This window comes from Engystomops pustulosus, chromosome 5 (genome assembly GCF_040894005.1).
Source record: "Engystomops pustulosus chromosome 5, aEngPut4.maternal, whole genome shotgun sequence".
Taxonomy (NCBI): domain Eukaryota; kingdom Metazoa; phylum Chordata; class Amphibia; order Anura; family Leptodactylidae; genus Engystomops; species Engystomops pustulosus.
Genome location: NC_092415.1, coordinates 196,487,616 through 196,514,293, shown reverse-complemented (window position 1 = coordinate 196,514,293; position 26,678 = coordinate 196,487,616). Strand labels below are relative to the sequence as shown.

Sequence of the window (26,678 nt, the reverse complement as noted above, 5' to 3'; positions counted from 1 at the left end):
ATTATAAATTGCTGGTTCTACTGGTCGGTTAATTTAGAGCCAGTACACTCCGACATCTTAATTCCAAATTTAAGGCAAATTACTTAAAGGAACATGCCAGCCTAAAGCTTGTATTACCTGTCTACTAGATGGTTGAAAAGTATTATATTGGAGGTCATCCCCCTGTTAAAACTCCCATCATTTGCCAAAATGGAGAACCCAATCTTCCTTTCATTTCCCCCAGCCATAAGCCTGTGCCTAGGGAGAAGACAGATGGAGCGTTGGTCAAGTCTGTCGCTTTATCTAAAGAAGTATTGAATTTTTTGGGGGATAAAGTTCCGCACCTGTTACCCCTACAAGCAACTTTTTGAGAAGATCATAGGATTCCAATGAATGAGGCAGCCCCTTGATCCTTCCCAAGCATAACGCTTTGCCACCTATAGAGGCTGCCCCGATCACTTGCATGATCTACTCTACAGTACATAGTCCCGGTCTTGGTCCTGCAATGGGCCACTTGTCCTCTGAGTGAAGTCGTAGGCTACCTACCTTGTCTCTATGGGTTATGACATGTCATAACGTCTTATTATAGCAAAAATCTGTAATAGAAAAAACTGAGCGGATATTAATGCCTGGATCCCTCCCCGTCTGCTTCACCGCTCTGCCTATAATTACTAGTGTAATTGTATAATTGTGCTTCATCATAAGCGATACATTATTTTTGTCATTTAGCATTTTTGCCCGGTAAATACACATAACATATAATTTGATTTCCGACCAAAGGTTGCTGAGCATTGTTCTATTAGACTGTAATTGAGAACATGGTGAAATAAGCTTAATGCCTCCATTGACCCTTGTGCGGTGTACGGTGCGGACCTGCCTTCAGGGGAGTTAATTATAGCATATAATATAGCGGTGGGTAACGAAAAAATAAATACTACTGCTTTACTGACCTTCTAAGAAGTGAAGGAATTTTACAGATCGCTGCGCTAGATTGCTCATTGTCCTTAAACACTTCTCCTCCAGTCACCGTGAGTAACCGGCAGAACGTCTGGGTGTATAATAATTCTGTATCATGTAACAAGTGCTAGTCTGGAAGAACCCTCCAATAATCATAGATATACAGGTCGGTGTCTCTAGTCTGGCTGGTTAGGAAGAGATGAGTAGGGATGAGAGGACCCAAACCACAAAGTTTCAGGTCCAAGAACCTGGATTTCGGCCAGAAATTCGAGTTTGCCGTAATCGGTGTTGGCTTTACCGGTGGAATTAGAATGTCAACACCAAACCGATCATGGATGTTTCCAGCGAGTGTTAGGTTTGAGTACCGGAACTGAACTTTTGTTTGAGGTTTGGCCGAACTCTAATATCCAGAACCTGAATGGGTCCGCTCATCACTAAAAATGAGCTAATCCATGAAGATTCAATTAGCTGAAGCATCACCAAATTTTTTAAATAATTTAGTTCTGGTTCGAAATGAATAACTCTGAGCCGATGTCGCTCCAGTTGTTCTGCAAATTAGTATATAAGCTTTGGGGTTAGTTTTTAAAGGGGTATTCCCATTTGGGCATTCACATTTAATTAAATTCATTTGCCATCTGTAAACATTTCTTCAATTGGATGTTATTTAAAAAAAATGTTCCTGTGTGAAGATAATTTCTCATAAATGTTGCCATGTTGACCATTAGAAACGAGATAGCTTCCCTGGATCCGACCACCTCACATTTTGGCAGCAATGGCCAGACATTCGCTATTGAGCCCTGCCGGACCACCAGGATTCAGCAATCATTACCACAGGACGGCTGGGGGACATGCAGTAACTCCCGGACATTTCATATTCAGAAACTTTTTGTTTCCTTGTGCAATCCCTCCAGCAGAGGTGGTCGTATCCAAGAACACAGTCTTGTTTCTAAGGGACCATATCACTACATTTATGAGAAATTATCTTCACATAGGAACATTGTTTTTTAATCTCATTTAATTGAAGAAATAAATATATATGGCAGATTAATGAATATGGATATGAATGCTCAGGCAAGAATACCCCTTTAACCCTAATTCTAATGGCAACGAGTGGTGGGAAATGAACAAAATGATATAAACCCTTCTTATTAAAAATATTTATTTTTTATAGTATGAGAGGGGATTTTATACCAGTTTCCAGAACCATTTGAGCATCGTTGTTTCCATTGTGAATCGGAAAAAGTTTTGATTCGGTGACTAAATCTACGAATCAACAAATTGAATCACTTATCTCTACTGGGAGCCCGTTTAAAGAGGACCAACTTTTTGCATCCTTTAACCTGACTCTTTTTAGAGGTCCTAACAATGTAATAATGTCTTCTGATTCTTTTACTCTTCTGGAGGCGGAATGGGGTTTCTGATTGGATGGATACGACATTGGGGGTCGTAAAATTGTGGTATTTTAAAAAAAAAGTGTCGCTTGACACGCACTTACCTGCACCGAGAAATAGAAGGTGAACTCCAGTGGACCTCGGCGCAGCAGCGACACCTAGTGGATATCGGCGCACGGACCTTAGTGAATCCCGGCCGGACTCGAATCAGCGTCGGAGAACGCGCCGCTGGATCGAGACTGGACCGGGTAAGTAAATCTGCCCCATTGTCTCTGTCTGGAGAAATCAAGGTTTAATCACCAGAGGCAATGGGGCTTTTTTGAGAGACATGTTGGAGACATTGGGGGTCATTTACTAAGGGCCCGAATCTCGTTTTTCCTGCGGTGACGAAAATTTTTCCGTTTTGCGCCGATTTTCCCTGTATTGCCCCGGGATTTTGGCGCATCGGCGCCGGCATGCACGCAACGGAAATCGGGGGCGTGGCCATATGAAAACCTGACGGATTCGGAGAAACCGCTGCATTTAAAGAAAAAAAGTGGACACGCACTTACCTGCACTCGGCCCGGCTTGGTGAAGTTCAGTGCATTCCGATGAATTTCAGCGCAGCAGCGATGTCGGAGGAACTGCCTTAGTGAATCCCGGCAAAACCTGAATCCTCACCAGAGGCAATGGGGCTTTTTTGCTATGAGAACTGTCAATCTGTGGAATAGCCGAGCTCAGGCGCTGGTCACTGCAGGGAGAGGAAAGAGCTTCAAGAAGGGTCTAGATGCCTTTTTACACCTAAATAACATTGATGGTGATGTTATATAGAATTGTTACCCCTAAATCCCTTCCACATCCAATCCCTTCCCTTCCTTGGTTGAACTTGATGGACAAGTGTCTTTTTTCAACCGTATAAACTATGACACTCTGATATACAGGGTATTCACCTGTCAGTGGAACTATAGCCCATAGGAGGTATTGTTGTAAGGACTCTTTGCCATCTGGGTCTTCACTGATGGAATCCACTTCTCCCAAAATTCATGTATCCTGAAACAGTCTACGAATTAGAAGCAACAACTCTGGATGGATGGGCTTTCCTTATAACTCAAGTCTATTTCAATAGATTGCGTTGTTCTGTAGGGCTGTAGTGTATTCAATACCAATTAATAATAATATATCCAATATCAAAAGTTATTTAACTGCAGGTGTCTCGGGATCTTTGCTTCTCATCAGTGCAGAGTAGGGCATTGGTCACCCGGGAAGGATGACCATATAACGCTATATTTCTCCTTCTTTGGCTACCGGAGAGGAACAAATTGCCGGATGCAGCCACTCCAAACAACAACTTCTTTATTAAGTCTTGTTCCAATATAATTAACTAATACCAATTAATTAGCTGGAAATAATCTAATAATAGGATTGAATGAGCTCAGGAATTAATTTGCTGCATGACTCGAGGCGGTCAAGTGAGACGCCCGCTTAGTTTGCCTTCCATTACATCGCGGCACCGTGGTGTTATATAGACACGGTGTGGGACATTGTACATTGCTGTTTTCTGTAGCCCAGGGTAATGAAACACTAAAACCAATGAGAAAAAAATTTCCCTTAAGAGTATTCGAGTTGCTCAGGTGACACTATTTAATTAAAGCAGCCTTAAAGCTAGCTCCGGCGCGTTTGTAGGAGAGGGGATTCTCTCGACCATCATATCTCCAGCTGTTCAGTATAACCCTAGGATAGTCATCATTGTGTATACTGTGGCTTTCGAAAGTTTGTATTGCCCCGGAGTATGGGCCAACTTTAAAACTTACTTTCAGAGAGAAGGAAAAAATTAAGGAATTCCAGAGCTCTCTCTTTAATGCAGGTCCAGATGCTGTAAGTTGTACTCCACCCCAGGGTTTGAGGCTCTGGTGACCTTTCACCACTTTGAGATGCAATTGGAACCTGCCTCTCATTTATCATGAATTTCCCAAATCAGTTTCCATCTAAAGTTTATATACAGACTCTACCCTTATCCATAGGTGTTTCGGCATGTCTTCCACCTGTGACCAGAGACCAGCATATATCATTTGTCAATGAGGGCAAACAGACAGATAAAGTGTTCTTCGAAAAGAAGAGACATGTTGGAGACATTTGGGGTCATTTACTAAGGGCCCGAATCACGTTTTTCCGGCGGGTGACGCAAATTTTTCCGTTTCGCGCCGATTTTCCCTGTATTGCCCCGGGATTTTGGCACATCGGCGCCGGCATGCACGTGATGGAAATCGGGGGGCGTGGCCATACGAAAACCTGACGGATTCGGAGAAACCGCTGCATTTAAAGAAAAAAAGTGTCGCTGGACACGCACTTACCTGCACTCGGCCCGGCTTGGTGATGTTCAGTGCGTTCCGATGAACTTCAGCGCAGCAGCGACGTCGGAGGAACTGCCTTAGTGAATCCCGGCAGAACCCGAATCCTCCGCAGAGAACACGCCGCTGGATCGCGAATGGACCGGGAAAGTTAATGTGCCCCATTGGGTATGAGTAGGGTGTATCAACTATTGAATACCGGCTGCCAGAGCAGGAGATCGAGTGTTAAGACCCAGTAAAAGAGAAAACTTTTATAGGCCACTGTGTGGGGGGGTCTAATGAGATTTGAAGAGAAGATGGGATGGGAATCTTCTTCTACTACATATGGTCCCATGAAGAACATAGGTGGAGACTACCTTCTGCTTCAGCGTCAGATAAACAACAAATATGAGCATCTATGAAGACTGGGTCCTAGAGGAAAAAAACGTTTGAAGAAAATGTTGTCTTTGTGCTATCTCATCTTCTCATCTTGGGAGTTTTATTCAGAGAAAAATTGGGATTTCCATTGGCATTGTAGTGATAACCGAACATTGTGGGTTCCGGTCCCCAAACTAGTGTAACAGGCCCAGACTATACCTAGGGTTAAGTTGCCTTTGGCTCTGCCCCCACCGGTAACACCCTAGCATCCATTGTGGATGTTTACTCTTTAACACCGTTCACAGTTGTTACCTATGTGGATGAGCGTTCTTAAGCGGGTTCGCTCATCCTTAGTCCATTGTCCATATCTCATAGAACCTTCTAAAGAACTTAAACCAACTCTTCGAAGGTTAAAACCAAGTCAAGGGAAATAATTTTTCATATGTTATTTCTTACCACTGGCCTCAGTCCATTGTCCATATCTCATAGAACCTTCTAAAGAACTTGAACCAACTCTTCGAAGGTTAAAACCAAGTCAAGGGAAATCATTTATCATATTTTATTTCTTACCACTGGCCATTGTCTTTCCATATGTTCCTAAAAATTGTCAAAATTCTGGTTGGATTCTAAAAGCTTTTCCGTGTTGTCTCCAGAGACCTATTTTCATAGCGGTGTTAATGTTAGGCTTCCATCCATAAATGATGGCACCGAGCTCACAATAGCTTTTACAAGCGATTATTTGCATACAGAACCCGTTAGAGAAAGCCTTACGAGAGCCAGCCATGAGACGCATTCAAGTGATGCCAGGTTAGAGGAGAAAAAAAAAAAAGTTGGATTGTCAAATGCCACTGAACACAGCTCGGTGACTATTTGTATCTTCAGGCAGCAAATTCCAGATCTAAATGTCAATTGATACAACTGTTTATATTCAGCCCACTAGTCTACGGGGTCCAATCTGCTCCACCGAAAATCCACCCACACCTGCTGCTCCAAAACATCGATGTGAACCTCGTTAAAAATGCAGCGCCGAGCAAATAAATAAACATGGTGTCTCGTCGTTGGGAAGAGCGTGAAGTTTGCCCTAATGAGATCCCTTTAATCATCAATACAGAGGGTTCCCTTTAAATGAAACGGGTAGATAAGCCAAATTTGTCATTAACTGTTAAACGCTATGAAATTGCCTTCACGGCTCTTCAAGGCGTAGGGCTAATTAATATGTAAATGGCCTATTTAACCTCTTTTTAATGGAAACCCGTGGGACACTTAATTTCATAGTCGTTAAGGATAAGTCCGATGCCGGCCCATTGTTTTACGTTGCATTAGGCAAAGCAATGGAGATATGTTATCAGAAGTTTGTGATTAGAATTCCAGAAATGCTCTGATGAAATTGCAGGACGCGTAGAGATAGGAATTATTTTGGTTCTTAAAAGGAATCTGCTGGGTCCAAAGTGCCTCCAAATGTAATAAATGTGCCTTATAGAGGCCATTAATAGGAGAAGATAGACACCTCCTTGGCCACAATCTAATGCAGCAATGCAGAGATAATCCTCTCTTTATGGATATGCAAATCAGCCTGCAAGTGCAACAGAGGCGGGACCAATTTGCCTACAAGTGCTCAAGAAGATATAATTAACTTTAGATATGATTAACATTCTTTTTCTAGCTGTCTGTAGGCAAATTTGACAAAAATGGGCCCATCCCCATTGCACTTGAAGTCTGATTTGCATATTCATAAAAATAAGATGATCTCTGCATTAGTTTATTGTCCTGTGGTTACAAAGGATTCTTTCTGCTCATATTAAATTACTAGTATTGGTTTTGGACCTAACAGGCTTTTGGAGACCTATGTTATTACTGTTTGTAGCCAAATCTGACAAATTTGGTCCGCCTCTAGTGCACTTGCAGGATGATTTGCATACTAATAAAAGATGATCATTTCTGAATTGCTTTGTCATTATGAGTACTGACAGTCCCCGGGTTACATACAAGATAGGTACTTTAGGTTTGTACTTAAAGGGAACCTGTCACCACATTTGCACTTATACAGCCAGTGACAGGTTTTTATAGATCTCTTTTAACAGACTGACCCCCTTCTTTTAGCTAAAAAGTGTTTCGCTTACATCCCCATAAATCGACTTTTATATTATATTACCTGGCATCAGAGTGGGCGTGTCCTGATCAGCCGGCCCCTCCCATCTAATACTCCCCAGGCCTTATGCCTCCTTACTGGTCATAGTTGATGTCATGTGACCAGAGTGACATCATCTCCTTTACCCTATTAACAATCCTTTAGGTCCTCTAGCCTCTTAATAATAGAAAACTGTACCCCATGCGTGTATCTGACCACATAAAATCAAAGAAGCCTCCATCGACTTCTACTCCTCCTCATCCTCCATGGAGACTGCTGTGATTTCATGTAATCACATCTTGGAACTTTTACCACCTCATTTATGAAAAGACAACAGGTTAGGGAATATTTAATTGGCAGTGTATGGTACCATTATTTAATCAATGTATTAGATTAATGTTTGTCACGGGTGCTCCATCGCGGGTCGTGGGCTCACCGGTGATCCTGTGTGTGCCCCTGCCCTCCGCCGCACAATCTTACCTCTCCCCGTTACTGACTCTCATTCGGCGTCCATGTGTGCGCGTCCCCGTCTCTTAGGGCACGCACGCGCCGGCTTCATAAGGTTTAAAGGGCCAGCACAGCGCTGATTGGTGCTGGCCCTTTCAGGAAATGGTTAAAAGCCGGCATCTCCCAGCATTCCCTGCCGGATCTTCGTGCTCTATGCCGTCAAGAAAGCTTACTCCTTTGCCTTGTGCCTGTGATTGGATTCCCCGTCATGACCCCGGACCTGTTCCCATTTACGCTCTTCCGCTGCCTGCCATGACCTTCTGCTCTGCCTCTGACCCTGAACCTTTGCCATCTGTCTTGACCTCCTGCCTGTCCCCGACCACGAACCTGCCTTACAACTCTGTACTTCGCCTTGGCTGCCACCGCGGACAAAGTCGCGCCTGTGGAATGACCTGGTGGTACCACGCCGCAGCAAGTCCAACCCGCTTTGCTCTGGTGAAGACCGGGTGCCACTTAGACTCCGTTTCCAGGTGTCGTCTTGTGTCATCGTCCACGGTGGTCCTGTGGGTCCACTACCCCTGAAGCCTGACAATCTTCACCTAATTAATTAAAAACCAAGTGGTTCTATTATGTGTAATTTGTATTGGAGTATTATTTGTGCACTATATAGGACATTAAACACACCAGGGTCCATAATCTATAGGAACCTCCTTCTGTTTAATTGGGCACTGTATTAGTAATTCACTGTTTTGATGTATTATTTTTACTTAAGACACAAGGTCCATAACATCTTGGAACCTTCACTTTTTACATTACTAGCACATATGGAACCATCAACGAATCACAGAATTTTGTTGCACCGTATAGTATAATATTGTGATTGTAGCGGTATTGTAGCGGTATGTAGGCGGTACATTTTCTACATTTTCAATCTTTGTTGTCCCTGACCTTACCTTGGTTCTGCATTATTACATAACATTGAACTTTATGATATTATGGCCTAATTCCTCCCTCCCGCGCTACTTGTTGTAGAGTGTTTTTATAGATGTAAGGTCGGCAGTTGACATACGTAGGTTTTTTATTTTTATTTTGAGGCTTAATTGAATTATTCTGAAATAGTAAATACAGAAAAGAAATCCTGAAATACCCAGAAAACAGCTGAAAAATACTAATAATAAGGATTTTTTAAAATTGCCTGGATGATGGCCATGAACAGTATTTAGTATTAAATTGCTAGTAAATTTTACTTGTACAAAACATGACGCGTATTTGCCAGTCACGTGTCATCACGATCAGGTAGTCAGCCAAGTCATATTGGACGTGTTACTTAGGAGAAAACTTCTATAGAGACTTTAGGGGGTTCTTTAATCTGCTAATAGAGGGAGACTTGTTGAAATGATCCAAATTGACTTAGTAACCTGCCAGGTGTTATTCCCGCTCCCATTCCATTGAACAGCCCATGGTATCCAGGCATAGAAGTAAGAGGACAAGCTACAACATTGTCATCACATAAAAAATCACGCAAAATATCATCCAATTGAGGAAGCCTACATGTGGTTTTAAATTACATACTGGGTTTATTTTTTTTCAACACAGCCCATTATCTTAAAAAAGTCCTTAATTGGTCTGCTTTTGATCCCAAAATGCCTTATGATAGCATGAAATGACCAAATGAAAATAGAACCATCAGGGAGGCTGAGCTGTGATCTTCTTATGACTGTGTGACAGGAACCTGTGTAATTATTATTAGTAACTGTGATTATACTCTCCATCTATATTCTCCATACCATAAGTATACAGTCAGGGAGGCTGAGCTGTGATCTTCTTATGACTGTGGGACAGGAACCTGTGTAATTATTACTAGTAACTGTGATTTTCCTCATCATCTATATTCTCCATACCATAAGTATACAGTCAGGGAGGCTGAGCTGTGATCTCCTTATAACTGTGTGACAGGAACCTGTGTAATTATTATTAGTAACTGTGATTATCCTCTCCATCTATATTCTCCATACCATAAGTATACAGTCAGGGAGGCTGAGCTGTGATCTCCTTATAACTGTGTGACAGGAACCTGTGTAATTATTATTAGTAACTGTGATTATCCTCTCCATCTATATTCTCCATACCATAAGTATACCGTCAGGGAGGCTGAGCTGTGATCTCATTATAACTGTGTGACAGGAACCTGTGTAATTATTATTAGTAACTGTGATTATCCTCTCCATCTATATTCTCCATATCATAAGTATATAGTCAGGGAGGCTGAGCTGTGATCGCCTTATAACTGTGTGACAGGAACCTGTGTAATTATTATTAGTAACTGTGATTATCCTCTCCATCTATATTCTCCATACCATAAGTATACAGTCAGGGAGACTGCGCTGTGATCTCCTTATATATAACTGTGTGACAGGAACCTGTGTAATTATTATTAGTAACTGTGATTATCATCTCCATCTATATTCTCCATACCATAATTATACAGTCAGGGAGGCTGAGCTGTGATCTCCTTATATATAACTGTGTGACAGGAACCTGTGTAATTATTATTAGTAACTGTGATTATCCTCTCCATCTATATTCTCCATACCATAAGTATACAGTCAGGGAGGCTGAGCTGTGATCTCCTTATACCTGTGTGACAGGAACCTGTGTCATTATTATTAGTAACTGTGATCATCCTCTTCATCTATATTCTTCATATCATAAGTATACAGTCAGGGAGGCTGAGCTGTGATCTCCTTATACTGTGTGACTTCAGTTGGTGTAATTAATATTAACAACTGTGATAGGAGTTTCTGCCCCCTACTCTTCCCCGTGTACAGTCTGTGTGGTACAGTCCAACATACAGGAAGATCCGAGTCGTGGGCGACTCATAGATGGTCCTGCTTACCATTCATCCGAATGTGAAAGAAACATCAAGAAAAAGGGAGCGACAGATGAGCAATATTGGAATTGCATCTTGTACCTCTCAGGTCACAATTTGCTCCATCAGGAAGAGGACTTCATTACGATTTCTCCTGGTGTGACTCACTGCTGAATTCTCCACCTTATGTCTTTAGCTCCATGTCCCCAAATCCCCACACTGTGCACCTAAAAAAATAGCACAGTCACTTGCAGTATAATGTCACCTGGATAACAATACTGTGCTCCTAAATAATTTATACTCCTAACAACTCATCTGAGCAGACAAATAAAACATCCTATGTAAAGTCCACCGAACAAATTAAAGTATCTGCAGCACCCACAATTTATTATATATACCAGATCCTACAATTAATATACCGATAATTATATAAAAGTCAGGTCCCTCCCCCATAGATAGTATATACAGACAGGACCTATTCCCCCATAGATAGTATATACAGCCAGGATCCTCTCCCCCATAGATACTATATACAGGCAGGACCCTTGTAGCTGGTATATACAGGCAGGACCCTTGTAGCTGGTATATACAGACAAGACCCCAGTTGGTACTATATAGATGCAGGACCCCCTTATATAGTATATACATATAGTATACACTGGCCCCTTGTGAAAAATAATAAAATTAACACTTACCTCCAATACTCCCAGCCGCCACAGACTTTTCTCTTCTTCTCTTGCCAGCAGCATGTCTCCTGTGACACAGTACTGTGCAGACACTGTAGCGGCGCGCGTCATGACATCACACCAGCCTGTGTCATGCAGACGGGTCTGTGCTGCACCGCTCTGCCTGTCAATTACATTGGTTTTCTAGCATTTGGCAAGTCCTTACTCTCGGTGATCTGCCTCCCCTCTCAGAGATCCGTAATTTGCCGCCTGAGGCACGATTGGCAGATGTGGCCCTCTTCTGCTCTGAGCATAAATTCACTATAAAATAAATATATTACTATATAAAATTAAGTTAAAGTCCTTGTGTCATTGCTCGTTGTGTTATAGATTGAAAAAAAAAATAGCATTGAATATTCTGTATATTCTGTGTTCATAACTTTGGGCAGATTTCTGTGTAATGTAGCGTCAGTCCCTTAACAAACGCTATTCAAAGTGATGATATGATAGAGCGCTGGTGCTGCGGGCTGTCTGTGCATGGCACACAGGATTATTGCTAATTTACTCTTAATTGATATGCCCGGGCTGACTGTCATAGATAGATCGCCTGCAAACACAAACCTCTGCTGCATGAAATCAGCCGCGCTGTATACACTGGTCTGTACGCTCACAGAATATATAATATACAGATTTATATATATATATATAGGATCATGTCCCCTCTACTGTAAATTATAAGAATAATAAAATGTGTCCAAAATGTTGCAACTATGTAACACCACAATGCAACAGAACACAGAAGTGTCTTCTTATATTCCTGTAGTTTATAACACGGCTGCATCGGGGGTCATTTATTAAGGGCCCGATTCGCGTTTTCCCGACGTGTTACCCAAATATTTCCGATTTGCGTCGATTTTCCCTGAATTGCCCCGGGATTTTGGCGCACGGGATCGGATTGTGGCGCATCGGCGCCGGCATGCACGCGACGGAAATCGGGGGGCCATGGCCGAACGAAAACCCGACGGATTCGGAAAAACTGGCGCATTTAAAACAAAAAAAGTGTCGCTTGGGACGCGCTTACCTTTACTTGGTCCGGCTCGGTGAATTCCAATGCATTCAGATGCTTTTCAGCGCAGCAGGGCCACCTGGTGGACGGCGGAGGAACTACCTTAATGAATCCCGGCCGGACCCGAATCCACCGCAGAGAACGCGCCGCTGGATCGCGAGCGGACCGGGTAAGTAAATCTGCCCCATTGTGTGTAATGATATATAGACTATATGGACTGCTGCAGAAGCTCTTTTTGTGCATTATGATTATCTGCAAATGCTGATATGTGTAGTTCTCCAAAGGCTGAAGTGTGTATTAGGATTGTGTAGGATTACGATTGTTTACAGCAATTGAGGTGTATAATGATGGTCTGCAGCACCTGAGGTGGGTATTATGAAGTTCTGCAGCAGCTGAGGTGTGTGTTAGAAGTTTGTGCAGCAGCTGAGGTGTGTATTATGATGTTCTGCAGCAGCTAAGGTCTGTATTACGAGGGTCCACAGCAGCTGAGTTTTGTATTAGGAGTTTTGGAGCAGATGAGGTGTGTACTACGATGTTCTGCGGCAGCTGAGGCGTATATTATGCTGTCCTGCAGCAGCTAAGTCATGTATTATGAGGCTCCGTTGCAGCTGATGTTTGTATTAGGAGATTGTGCAACAATGAGGTGTCTATTATGATTGTGTACAGTAGCTCAGGTGTGTAGTATGATGTTTTTCAGCAGCTAAGGTGTGTAGTATGAGGTTCTGTAGCACCTGAGGTCTATTATACTGTTGTGCAGCTGCTGAGGGTTGTATTAGGAGCTTCTGCAGCAGCTGAGGTGTTTATTATGAAGCTCTGCCACAGCTGAGATTTGTATTAGGAGTTTGTACTGCAGCTGATGTGTGCATTATGATGTTCTGCAGCAGCTGAGGTGTGTATTATGATGTTCTGCAGCAGCTGAGGTTTGTATAAGGATGTTCTACAGCAGCTGAGATGTGTATTATGATGTTAAGTAGAAGCTGAGGTTTGTATTATGAGGTTCTGAAGCAGTTTATGTGTGTATTATGATGTTTGGCAGAAGCTTAGGTTTGTATTATGAGGTTCTGCAGCAGCTGAAGTGTGTATTATGATGTTTAACTGAAGCGGAAGTTTGTATTATGAGGTTCTGCAGCAGCTGAGATGTGTATTATGATGTACTGCAGCAGCTGAGATGTGTATTATGATGTTTAACTGAAGCGGAAGTTTGTATTATGATGTACTGCAGCAGCTGAGGTGTGTATTATGATGTTTAACTGAAGCGGAAGTTTGTATTATGATGTACTGCAGCAGCTGAGGTGTGTATTATGATGTTTGGCAAAAGCTTAGGTTTGTATTATGAGGTTCTGCAGCAGCTGAGGTGTGTATTATGTTTAACTAAAGCGGAAGTTTGTATTATGAGGCAGTGGCGTAACTAGAAGAGGCAAGGCCCCATAGCAGGCTTCTGAATGGGGCCTCCCTTCCCACTTCAAAAATATACTTATTTCTATACTCACTTGTGTGAGTTACACATCATATATTGTATACATACACATACAGCATATATACATCACATATATGTACAATGTGCAGCATAATATGTATATAATGGTGCACATCCTCCACTTTTTAGTTTGTCAGGTTAGATGAGAGGGCCCTGTGACACTGTGGGCCCCATAGCAGCTGCTATGGCTGCTACCACTGTAGTTACGCCCCTGTTATGAGGTTCTGCAGTAGCTGATATGTGTGTTATGCAGTAGTAGTGCAGTAGTTGAGGTGTTTAATATAAGGTTATGCAGCAAAAGAGGAAGCAGCCAAAAAAGTACTTTGGTTGGGGGATACTGGTGGAACTGTTAGTAATAAGCCCCTGTAATACGATGGCGACACGAATTACGCTTCTCTACGCTCCCTCGTCTTTTGATCTCCTGAATTCCTTGTAAGTTGCACATTCTGTTTTCTGCTGTAACATCAGAGTCTGTAAATGACGGGAATATAATAGACATACACCGCGGTACATGCGCCGTCCTACAGCCGCCGCCTCCCCCCCATCCGCAGACATGTCACACGTATTTGTTTTTTTTCCTGCAGAGATTAAAAGAACTGAAACAAAGAGAATTTGCTCGCAATGTGGCTTCAAAGTCCTGGAAGGATGAGAAAAAGCAGGAGAAAGCGCTCAAGCGTCTCCATCAGCTGGCGGAGCTGCGCAAGCAACCGGACGGGTGAGATATCAGGGGCTCGGGCTGACTACGACTACACCAAACAATACATTCTGATGGGGGGGGAGGGGTTTATTTTCTTCCGTTTTTGGATGATTTACTTATGTCACATGTGCAGTGATAGAACATGAATCGGCTCAATATATCCAGTGCAATTAAAGCCACATTCACATTCCGTAAAATCCTGGTAAGAGAGAGGATTGTTTTTTAAACTTGTAATACATTGTATGTAAAGAAAAAAACTTTGACAACTAAAAAAAAATCAAGCAACTCAGCAGAAGTTGAAGGGGTTGTACCAAGTTTGATTTATCCACAGGTTTTGGGGATAGTAATCTGATGGTTGAGGGGTCCAACTGCTGGGATTTATGTTGATTCTTATTGATCATGTGAACAGGACCCCCCCCCAGCAGTCTGGAAAATAGGGGGTCCTGTTCTCAATAATTGATGGAGATGTTGGTCGGACATGAGTCTTGCCACTTTATTCATTGATATGGGAGCAACGGAGAATTATAGAGCACAGCGCTCAGGTATCTCCAATGCTCTTACTCCCATTGTATTGTATAGAACATCAGGATGCATGCGCTACCTGCCACTCCATTAATTAGTGAGAACAGGATCCCCTTTCCCGTGATCAGTTGGGAGTTTGTAACTCGTGATCGATAGTAGCTGGAGCCCCACTCATCACATTGTTATAATAATAATAATAATTCCTTTATGTATATAGCGCACACAGATTACGCAGCGCTGCACAGAGTTTGCCAAATCAGTCCCTGTCCCCAATGGGGCTCACAATCTAATCAACCTACCAGTATGTTTTGGAGTGTGGGAGGAAACCGGAAGACCCGGAAGAAACCCACACAAACACGGAGAGAATATACAAACTCTTTGCAAATGTTGACCTGGATGGCGCTTGAACCCAGGACCCCAGTGTTGCAAGGCTGTAGTGCTGACCACTGAGCCACCTATCGCATGCCCCAAACTTGGGATAAACCCTTTAAGGGCAAATAAATGGAGGAGCAATGACCCGGACATATTTCTGTATTAGCGGTCAAACAGCCAATACAGCCAACTCATGGCCCTAGCACCTACCTTGCCGGATTTGCAGTTCTAGCCATATGTCCGGGTCCGGAGGCCACACCTGACCATGGGGTCTGCTCATGTCTCCTGCAATACAGGGGACTTAGAAGTCACAATTCCAGGAATTGTACAAAAGTCACACCTTGTAAACCTGTTTTTAGGCCCAACACTGCCCCATCCCCACCCAACCGGCACACAGGGCAGGGTAGTCAGAATTAAATTGTGATTAATTCATGGCTTATGCACATAAATTCTTTTCTCTCACCTATGATAGGAAATACCATATGTACTCGAGTATAAGCCTAGTGCTGAAAACCCAAACTCGGCTTATACTCGGGTAAAAAAAATATAGGCCTTACCAGGTTTTTGTGGTAAAAATTAGGGGCCTCGGCTTATACTCGAGTATATACGGTAACTACAATGACGAGGTTTTATGATGCAGGTAACATTGACAATGCTCGGTTGGATTGTCATGGTAACCAGATACCTAACAATGGCCCCCAGGCTGCTGTGTATGGATATAATAATAATAATAACAATAATAATGTCATAATATGGATATTAGAGCAAACGCAGATCCTAATTGGTTATTCGTTTAAAATATAATGCACTGCAACATTGTTGCAGTGTTTTGTAATAAATACAATGGCAAAAAAAAAGAAAAAAAAACTTGAAAAACATTACAATAAACTATACAAAACTGTTGTTTAAACATCCGTAAAAGTAAACGCCTAGTAATAAGAAAATTGTAAAATTTTGAAAAAAATAAAAATAAATTGGAAAAATTGTAAATTTTCAAAAAAAAATTCCTTTTTACTACATTTTGTCACCAAAAGATTCCAGCGTCCCCACCATAAAGCAACACTACTGTAAAGCCTGGGGGATGTGTTGTATGTATGGAAGGCGAAAAATATTTTTCTCAAAAAGAAGAAGCTAAAAAATAATAGAATAAAAAAACATATAAAAATAAAATATTAACTTGAAATTTGAATCTACGGCATGAAAGGGGTTTCCCAGTTTCCACAAATGAAAGTTATTGAGGAACTTTTATCATACGCTGAAGCTTGGTGCACTAGCGTATGATGCTGCCCCACCATCCGGACACTACGCCAGTGCTCCGGTGCCTAAGCCCTGGTAAATAAGCTGCTACAAGTGATTATATAATGTATTTACAGGCGGTCCCCTACTTAAGGACACCCGACTTACAGATGACCCCTAGTTACAGACGGACCCCTCTGCCCCCTGTGACCTCTGGTGAAGTCTCTGGATGTTACTATAGTCCCGGGCTGCAATGATCAGCTGTAAGGTGTCTGTAATGAAGCTTTATTGATAATTCTTGGTCCCATTACAGCAAAAAAATTGGAAACTCCAATTGTCACTGGGGCAAAAGAATGAAAATTGTCTGGATCTACAATTATAAAATATACAGTTTCGACTTACATACAAATTCAACTTAAGAACAAACCTCCGGACCCTATCTTGTACATAACCCGGGGACTGCCTGTATTAGTGTATAAATGTGTGAGTTTATACAGGTGTGTATGTGTGTAAGAGAGTATTAATGTGTGTATGAGTGTAGAATTTTGTTTGTGTGGATTGGAGTATATAACTGTGTGTGATTTTACAAATATCCATACATTGGGGGTCATTTATTAAGGGCCCGATTTGCGTTTTCCCGGTGTGTTACCCGAATATTTCCGCTTTGCGACGATTTCCCCTGAATTGCCCCGGGATTTTGGCGCACGCGTTCGGATTGTGGCGCATCGGTGCCGGCATGCACACGACGGAAATCGGGGGGCGTGGCCGAACGAAAACCCGACGAGTTCGGAAAAACCGACGCATTTTAAAAAAAAAAGGGTCGCGAGACTTGCACTTACCTTCACTAGGAATAGGCCGGTGAACTTGAGTGCATTTCGGGGAACTTCAGCGCAGCAGCGCCACCTGGTGGACGTCGGAGGAACTGCCTTAGTGAATCCCGGCCCGACCCGAATCCACCGCAGAGAACGCGCCGCTGGATCGCGAATGGACCGGGTAAGTAAATCTGCCCCAATGTTTTTTAAATGATTTTTATAAAGTTTTAGAGGATGAGTTAAACAAAGATGTGAAATTCCCTATTGGAGGGTCGTAACTAGGAGAGGCTGGGCCCCATAACAGATTTCTGCATGGGGCCCGGCCTCTCCTAGTTACATCCGTACAATAGGGAATTTCACATTTTTGACTCATCCTCAAAAACTTTATAAAAAACCCCCTAAAAATGTAGTCAATAAAAAGTGCAGAACACCATAAAAAAAATAACTCAGTTACAATGACAGAAATCCTGTACAGAAAGTTCCTGTGTTATTCAGCACTTAGAACTAGCTTAAAAAGCTTTAACAAAATTGGCAAAATGTAACAATTTTTGGACACAATTGAGGTTCAGCGAACCCTGGGTCGCTGCCAAACATTGCAGATTCAGGTCCCCAAACCCGGATTTCATTGCACCCCATCGCTTTGTTAGCGGCATTTAAAGGATGAACACACTGGGGCAGATTTACTTACCCGGCCCATTCGCGATCCAGCGGCGCGTTCTCTGCACAGGATTCGGGTCCGGACGGGATTTATGAAGGTAGTTCCTCCGCCGTCCACCAGGTGGTGCTGCTGCGCTGAAAATCATCTGAACGCACCGGAATACACCGAGCTGGACCAGGTGAAGGTAAGCGCTTCCCAAGCGACACATTTTCCGTTTTTAAATGCAGCGGTTTTTCCGAATACGTCGGGTTTTCGTTCGCCCATGCCCCCTGATTTCTGTCGCGCGCATGCCAAAATCCCGAGGCAATTCAGGTACAATCGGCGCAAATCGGAAATATTCGGGTAACACGTCGGGAAAACGCGAATCGGGCCCTTAGTAAATGACCCCCACTGAACGGTCCCAGCACTGATCATGGGTGTTACCAGTAGGTGTTCATTGTACCCAAACCTTAGTTCAAGGTTCTGCCGAGCTCAGGAAACCCGAACCTAAACGGGTCCACACAATAGCACTAAAGTTCACACATGACTATAATATATATAAAAGTGGAACAAAAAAGCTTCTTCTGTTACCGATCATTGAAGCCATAGGTGGGGGTGTCCCTTGACAGGTCCTAAAATGGATAAAAAAAGGACCTTCTAACAAAGAGGATCTAATAGCTTCAAGGTGCACGAAATAATTGGCCCAAATCCTTGGAAAAGGACATAAATTAGACAAAGCCGAAGTGTAAGATCAGTGCTAGTCACATGCACTTTTATTCAAGCTCATTTCTTTTGTGCACCCTACTGCCACTTTAACTCTTTCCTGCTCTCAAACTTGAAAAGGAGTCCATATAGAACAATTTTTAATTCTGCTCCCATGATTTGTCTCTAGACACAAGGAAATATTTGGTTATTAGTTCTTAATATTTGAGATTTGACATATTAATTTTTTTTAAATACAGGCGGTCCCCTACTTAAGGACACCCGACTTACAGAAAACCCCTAGTTACAGACGACCTCTAGTTACAGACGGACCCCTCTGCCCCCTGTGACCTCTGGTGAAGTCTCTGGATGTTACTATAGTCCCAGACTGCAATGATCAGCTGTAAGGCGTCTGTAATGAAGCTTTATTCATAATCCTTGGTCCCATTACAGCAAAAAAATTAGAAACTCCAAATGTCACTGGGGCAAATTTTTTTTTGGTCTGGATCTACAATTATAAAATATACAGTTTCGACTTACATACAAATTCCACTTAAGGGCAAACCTATGGGACCTATCTTGTATGTAACCCGGGGTCTGCCTGTAACCGAATCCTGTAGGAATCTCATGGCAGTTGTATTGGTGTGTGCATGCTAGTGATGGGGTCATGTGGCTAGTAATGGGGTCATGTGGCTAGTGATGGTGTCATGTGGCTAGTGATGGGGTCATGTGGCTAGTGATGGGGTCATGTGGCTAGTGATGGTGTCATGTGGTTAGTAATGGGGTCATGTGGCTAGTGATGGGGTCATGTGGCTAGTGATGGGGTCATGTGGCTGGTGATGGGGTCATGTGGCTGGTGATGGGGTCATGTGGCTAGTGATGGTGTCATGTGGCTAGTGATGGTGTCATGTGGTTAGTAATGGGGTCATGTGGCTAGTGATGGGGTCATGTGGTTAGTAATGGGGTCATGTGGCTAGTGATGGGTTCATGTGGCTAGTGATGGGGTCATGTGGTTAGTAATGGGGTCATGTGGCTAGTGATGGGGTCATGTGGCTAGTGACGGTGTCATGTGGCTAGTGATTGGTTCATGTGGCTAGTGATGGGGTCATGTGGCTAGTGACGGTGTCATGTGGCTAGTGATGGGGTCATGTGGCTAGTGACGGTGTCATGTGGTTAGTAATGGGGTCATGTGGCTAGTGACGGTGTCATGTGGTTAGTAATGGGGTCATGTGGCTAGTGATGGGGTCATGTGGCTAGTGATGGGGTCTTGTGGCTAGTGATGGGGTCATGTGGCTGGTGATGGTGTCATGTGGCTAGTGATGGGGTCATGTAGCTAGTGATGGGGTCATGTGGCTAGTGATGGTGTCATATGGCTAGTGATGGGGTCATGTGGATGGTGATGGTTTCATGTGGCTAGTGATGGTGTCATGTGGCTAGTGATGGGGTCATGTGGCTAGTGATGGTGTCATGTGGCTAGTGATGGGGTCATGTGGCTAGTGATGGGGTCATGTGGCTAGTGATGGTGTCATGTGGCTAGTGATGGGGTCATGTGGCTAGTGATGGTGTCATGTGGCTAGTGATGGTGTCATGTGGCTAGTGATGGGGTCATGTGGCTAATGATGGTGTCATATGGCTAGTGATGGTGTCATGTGGTTAGTGATGGTGTCATGTGGCTAGTGATGGGGTCATGTGGCTGGTGATGGTGTCATGTGGCTAGTGATGGGGTCATGTGGCTAGTGATGGTGTCATGTGGCTAGTGATGGGGTCATGTGGCTAGTGATGGGGTCATGTGGCTAGTGATGGGGTCATGTGGCTAGAGATGGGGTCATGTGGCTGGTGATGGTGTCATGTGGCTAGCAATGGGGTCATGTGGCTGGTGATGGGGTCATGTGGCTAGTGATGGGGTCATGTGGCTGGTGATGATGTCATGTGGCTAGTAATGGGGTCATGTGGCTAGTGATGGGGTCATGTGGTTAGTGATGGGGTCATGTGGCTGGTGATGGTGTCATGTGGCTAGTGATGGGGTCATGTGGCTAGTGATAGGGTCATGTGGCTAGTGATGGTGTCATGTGGCTAGTGATGGTGTCATGTGGTTAGTGATGGGGTCATGTGGCTGGTGATGGTGTCATGTGGCTAGTGATAGGGTCATGTGGCTAGTGATAGGGTCATGTGGCAAAAAACACCACCCACAACTCCAAACCCCGAAGTATGAAGAAGTCATTAGCACCAGAAAATGTCAAAATGAAGCATTTTTTTTTATTCAGGAGGTTTTAATTTTTGTAAATGTATGAAAACATTATAAAACCCATACAAATCTGGTTTCCACATGATCACACCAACCCAAGGAATAAACTAGATATGTCATTTGGGGCGCACAGTGAAAGCCGTAAAATCCAAGCCCACAAGAAATCGGCGCAAATGCATTTTTTCACCAATTTCACTGCATTTGGGATTTTTTCCTGCTTCCCAGTACACGGCATAGAATATTAAATACCAACAAGTGCAATTTGTTACGCAAAAAACAAGCCCTCACACAGCTATATACATGAGAAAAATTTAAAAAGTTATGGATTTTTGAAGGTTCGGAATGAAAACGCAAAAACGAAAAAGGGCCCGGTCGTTATGGGGTTAATCCTGACGGTATTTTTTTTTTTTGTCATGCAAAGAGTAATATCTCTTTAAAAGCTCCGGTAATTAAGTCATTAGCTTTCATAACAATGTAGGTATACGGCACTCATAGCATATAATGTGCCATGTAAATGCCGCATTAACTGAAGGACTGATATAATTAAAACCATCATTTCACAACTAAATATATCCGCAATAAGACGAAATGTAATTGTTCTGATTAAACAAACACTCTCTGACGGCTATAATTAAGTAGTCAGTAACCGGAAGGAATGGAGTAATAATGAAATACTAGGAATTAAGCTCGGAGCAGCGTCTCACGAGGAGATGGTTACGATGTGACCCCTCCTATTACCAGTAATTATCCGCTTCTAGTCAATGGCGCTTCATCGGAAATCTCTTTATTTTTCAGTTGAAATTTCTCATTAATATAATATAGGTATATAGGTATCAAGCTATAGGCGTTCCATGAAAACTTAGACAGTAAAAAGACCTATAGAAGGAGTCATTTCAAGGGGTCTACCACCAGGATGAACGATTGTAAACCAAGCACACTGACCTACTGGTGTGTGCCCCTCTGGCAGGATCTGCTCTTCTTTTATCTTCTTATTCCCTGTTTTTAAAAAAAAAAAGGCTTTTAAAATTATGCAAATGAGTCTAAGGAGCTCTAGACTGTGTTAATTGAGCCCGGAGCCTGTAAGGCTCATTCGCATAATTTTTAAAAGCCTTTTTTTTCTTAAAAAACAGGGCATAGGAAGCTAAAAGAAGAGCATATCCTGCAAGAGGGGGCACACACCAGTATGTCTGTGTGCTTGGTTTACAATCCTTCATCCTAGTGGTAGATGTCCTTTAAATATGGATCTATAAGGCCTTGCTGGTTTCCAAATTTAGCTGTATGGTCACTGGTTAACCTTTTCTCTGCTTTGGATGGACATTTCTCTAAGGCTGGTTTCAAGCAGCTATAATAAGGACCTGACCCTTAAGAGGTCACCGGAAGTTTTGTAGGACTGTGTAGACAATTTTCAGCAGGATAGCTCTATTTATGGTGAAAGGTCATGGGGACACTCAGGGATACCGATTTCCATGGACCCTCCTTTGAAGTAATCTATCCATATGATTTTCAAAACAGTCTTATAGCATGGGTTTTTGGAAGCCTGAGATATAGTTGACTGTATGCTTGTTAGCTATAATAAATTACAAAAAGTTTTGGCATAATAGTGGTTAATTATTCAGGATAATAATAATAAAAATAATTCATTTTGTGTTTTTTTTTCTCGCAGTGCTGCCCAAGAGGTTCCATTATTTAAAGCACCCAGATTGAAGGGACCCAAGGAAGATGTTGTCACCGGAAAGGATGAGAAATTTGAAAACCTGAGATGTGAAGTTATGTGCAGTCCAAAAACCATCACCAGCAACGACAGCGCCGAAGATAAGAAAGCAGACATTTCGCTAGACGGAGAGGTTCTGAAAGACGGCAGCTGCTGCTTTGTTGGAAGTCAAAACCAGGTACAAGTTCCCCTCTCGAATAGCAGCAGTGTCAACAATAGGGCAGGCGTCTCGTTCTGCTTCTCTAAGAAGGCCCTGCTCAAGCTCGATTCTTCAGCATCGGTTTTCAACGAGAGCGTGGAGGAGGTAAATGAATACAACCAATTTCTCCATCATAAAGCAAAGCAAATGTCTGTAAGCTTTCGACACTATGCACACCTAAATGAAAGCGCGGCAGAAACCAGCGCGTTGACTCAACCGGATGAAACAGACACGTCCCTGCCAGACAACATGCCTGCAAATCCAGAGAAGTTAAAAGATGACAAAGGCAGTCAGGAAAACTCAAAGGAACACATCGAAACGGCCCAATCAAACATAACAGCAAAAATGCATTCTCCAGACACTAGTTACACAGATCAACCGAGTCAAAACGAAGTAAACGTTCCTACGGAGGCTGAGCCAACTTCGGAGACGACAACAGAAGACGGTTGCCAAATGCAGAGCGGCGTACCAGAGACTGGTTCCAGCAAGCACACAGTTGCAGATGCAATATTAATTGAGCATTTTTCCAATTTACTTTCACAAAAACACGCCGACGATGAGTCTAGCTGTGACTCAAAAGAAGGCAATTGTGAGGCATCTAATGATGTTCACGTAAACCCAAGTGATAGCCCAGCCCCAGAACACTCATTAGGCGAATCTGTAAATACCAATACTCAAGCCAAGGCACTATCTTTTCTTAGTGTTTTGAGCAAAGATGGCAATACCATTCTCCAGTGGCCCACCGAACTTGTCTTGTTTACAAAAACTCAGCCTTCGATATCTTATGCCTGCAACCCATTATATTTTGATTTTAAATGCTCTCCAAAAAATAAGACGGGGAAGCCAAACGACAGAGAAACGGGAAAATACAAAGACGGTAATGAGCGTAGTAGAATCTACGAGGACAGGACCTCAGGTGTAAATGTAGAAAGTGGAATGGATAGTCCATCTTTCGAGCCAAAGAATGACGAGAACCTAGACTTGGCAGAGAAAGACATAGAAAGCTCTAATTGTGACCTGACATCAACGAGATTCAAAGAAAAGGCCAAGAACGAAGAGGAATCTCAAATTTCCAACTATTCGGAGAAATGTTTTATTAGTGATAGCTACCATTCAAGAAAACGCAAAAGGTCTTCCCATGATCAATCCAATCATTGCGTGGTTAAAGAAAATATACAGTCTAAGGAGAAATGTAAAAGGAAGAGATATCTACACCGAGATGGTTTTCTGAAGGACAAATCATGTAGCTCAAAAATGTCTCCGGTGAGTCGTCAGGAAGATTGTTGTTCGTGGGAAAATAGTGCTGGTTGGAAGGACTCTGACAGTGATGCGTGTTCAGATACATCCCATAAAACATCATCCTCACAGTTGTCCTATTCCAGTTCTTCCATGAGTAGTGGTTCATCTTGTAGATACAAGGATCTCAACCGGTCATCAACTCAATCGGCTTCCTTGAATGGAGTAAACTGGAGATCTGCAAAGCACAAAAATGATATGTCTTCTAAAAGCGACTACATAAAGGACGATAAGGAACTCAATTGCAAATGGAGACATCATAAGCACAACACATTTTGTGAGATACCAAGGAATGAGTATTTAGAGCATTGGCTTTGCGCCAAACATGCGAGGAACCAACATCGATCTAGGAAAAAAGAAAATGTCCTGGAAATCGATCCTGTTGCAAACAATCTAAATTCCATACAAGAGGGTAATACAGAAGGTTTTGTGACTGTTGAGTCAAGGCTTAATAACTCTAGTGCTTCCTCTGAAGAAATAACCGCCCTTCCAAATCCCTCTAGAAGCCCAGTCCCTGCAGTTCATTATGATGGTAGTGCCACAAAAGACTTCCTTCTGGGTCATTCCCAAGATGTGACTCCTATTTTGATAAACTGTGGGGAAAGTACTTCCGAAAATATTGTAGAACCTAAAAATGACAATGCGCTAGATCCGTTGCCTTCAGACTTGCTTTTAGAGGCCAAAAAGACATCAGTGCACACAGTGGAAGGCAACAATAGACTAAAAGAACATGATATGGACTTGAATGAACCTTTGGAAAGTCCTTCTCCTCTAAGATGTAAAACTGTAGAATTTAAGGAGGTAAAAGCTCCATTGCATGATCAAGCAAAATCTAGTAGTGATAATTTAGATCTTTGTACTGAGGACGGTTTAATAAGCAACTGTCTAAACAACGGGTTGGAAGACTGTGAAGTCCTAGTTTTGACCAGAACTGAAGTTGAGGGACAAAAAAGACAATTTATTCCTGCAGAGCAACCAATTATGCAAAGCCCTGACCCAGGTCACCTTAACTTCTCCTGTCCATTGCCCTCTCTCAGACATCCCGGTGAAATCTTTTCACCAGAGACCAAAGAAGAACCTTTGAGATTGGGGCAGCCTGATGTAAATACAAAATCAAGTCTTGTTGATGGAAATCTAAAATGTTTTTATGATAGTACTATGCAGGATTTTAGGAAAATGGACCCTAGGTTGCACCATAAGTCATCCGGCTCACCTTTAGCACAACAACCAGTTACATTTTCCCCAGATGAAGTCGATAAGTATAAGATATTGCAAATGCAGGCACAGCAGCATATGCAGAAACAGCTGCTGACCAAGCATTTCAAGGCTTTGCCACCCAACGGCTCGGCTGTCTTCTCCACCGCACAAACCATCCAGCCTGTCTCTATCCAACACCACCCCTCCATCACCACCATCCACCACGCACTGATGCAACGCTATGCTGTCACGGCTTCCATGCACTCCCATGTCAATCATTTCCCATTGCCACATCTCAATCATTTCCCCCAGACTCCGTTTTCTCCGATTAACCTTTCTTCGTCGTTAACTCCAACCCTATTTCCAACCCCACCCCCCATCATAGGTCATACATTGACACACCCGCTACACTTAGTTTCCACAGCAGCCATTAACCCTCCCCATCTGACCATTCAAGCCATACCTCACGCAACACTCATCCCGACCATCATTACACCTCACCCCAACACGGGCATGCACCCAACCCTACACTTACACCCATTAATTCACCCATTGTTCCAAGGACAGGAGTTTCACCACCATTCTGGGCCTGGTCACCTCCATTAATATTTGCTAGAATGAGATGTACTGACATTATATAAGGAAGATTAGATTCACTCTTTTTTTGTTTTGTTTTGTTTACATTTTTTTCCTATTTTTTTAGCATTGATAATTTTTAGTTGACTCCATAGAAATTTAGTTTCACGAGTTTAAGAATCTATGTTTATTGTAACTCTTGATTGTTCCTTTGATACAGTAAGGTATATGATGTGAATTTATTATGCAGAAAATGCTATTATTTTTAATAAAATAAAGAATAATCTGTTTACAGAACCTGCAAAAAAAAAATTCTGGGTATTTTCTTCTCAATTTTTTTTAAATTTATTACATATCCATAGAGATCACAATACAGGCAGTCCCCGGGTTACATACAAGATAGGCTCCATAAGTTTGTTCTTAAGTTGAATTTGTATGTAAGTCAAAACTGTATATTTTATAATTGTAGATCCAGACTAAAAATTTTTTTGCCCCAGTGAGACCAAGGAATATCAATAAAGCTTCATTACAGACACCTTACAGCTGATCATTGCAGCCTGGGACTATAGTAACATCCAGAGACTTCACCAGAGGTCACAGGGGGCAGAGGGGTCTGTCTGTAACTAGGGGTCGTCTGTAAGTTGGGCGTCTTTAAGTAGGGGACCGCTTGTGTTGATATATTTTGTGTTATATAGTGTTTTTCTGTAAAGATTAGATAAAATGACTGCACCTGCATCTCCTCTCCTCCCTTTTCCCTTCTCCTCTGCTTCTTCAGTCAGGGTCATAGAGGTGAAACTTCAGAAAGAACACGTT

At 42.7% G+C, this 26,678-nt stretch overlaps 1 protein-coding gene across 1 annotated transcript in view; it reads left to right on the top strand.

Moving 5' to 3' along the window:
* Window positions 1–26,143, top strand: part of ZNF804B (zinc finger protein 804B) — a 275,236-nt gene extending 249,093 nt beyond the window's left edge. The window contains exons 3-4 of the mRNA XM_072154276.1: window positions 14,248–14,378; window positions 22,550–26,143. Of these exons, the coding sequence (XP_072010377.1) occupies window positions 14,248–14,378; window positions 22,550–25,895 (3,477 nt within the window). The 3' untranslated portion in view covers window positions 25,896–26,143. The remainder of the gene's footprint in view (window positions 1–14,247; window positions 14,379–22,549) is intronic.
* Window positions 26,144–26,678: the final 535 nt, after the last annotated feature.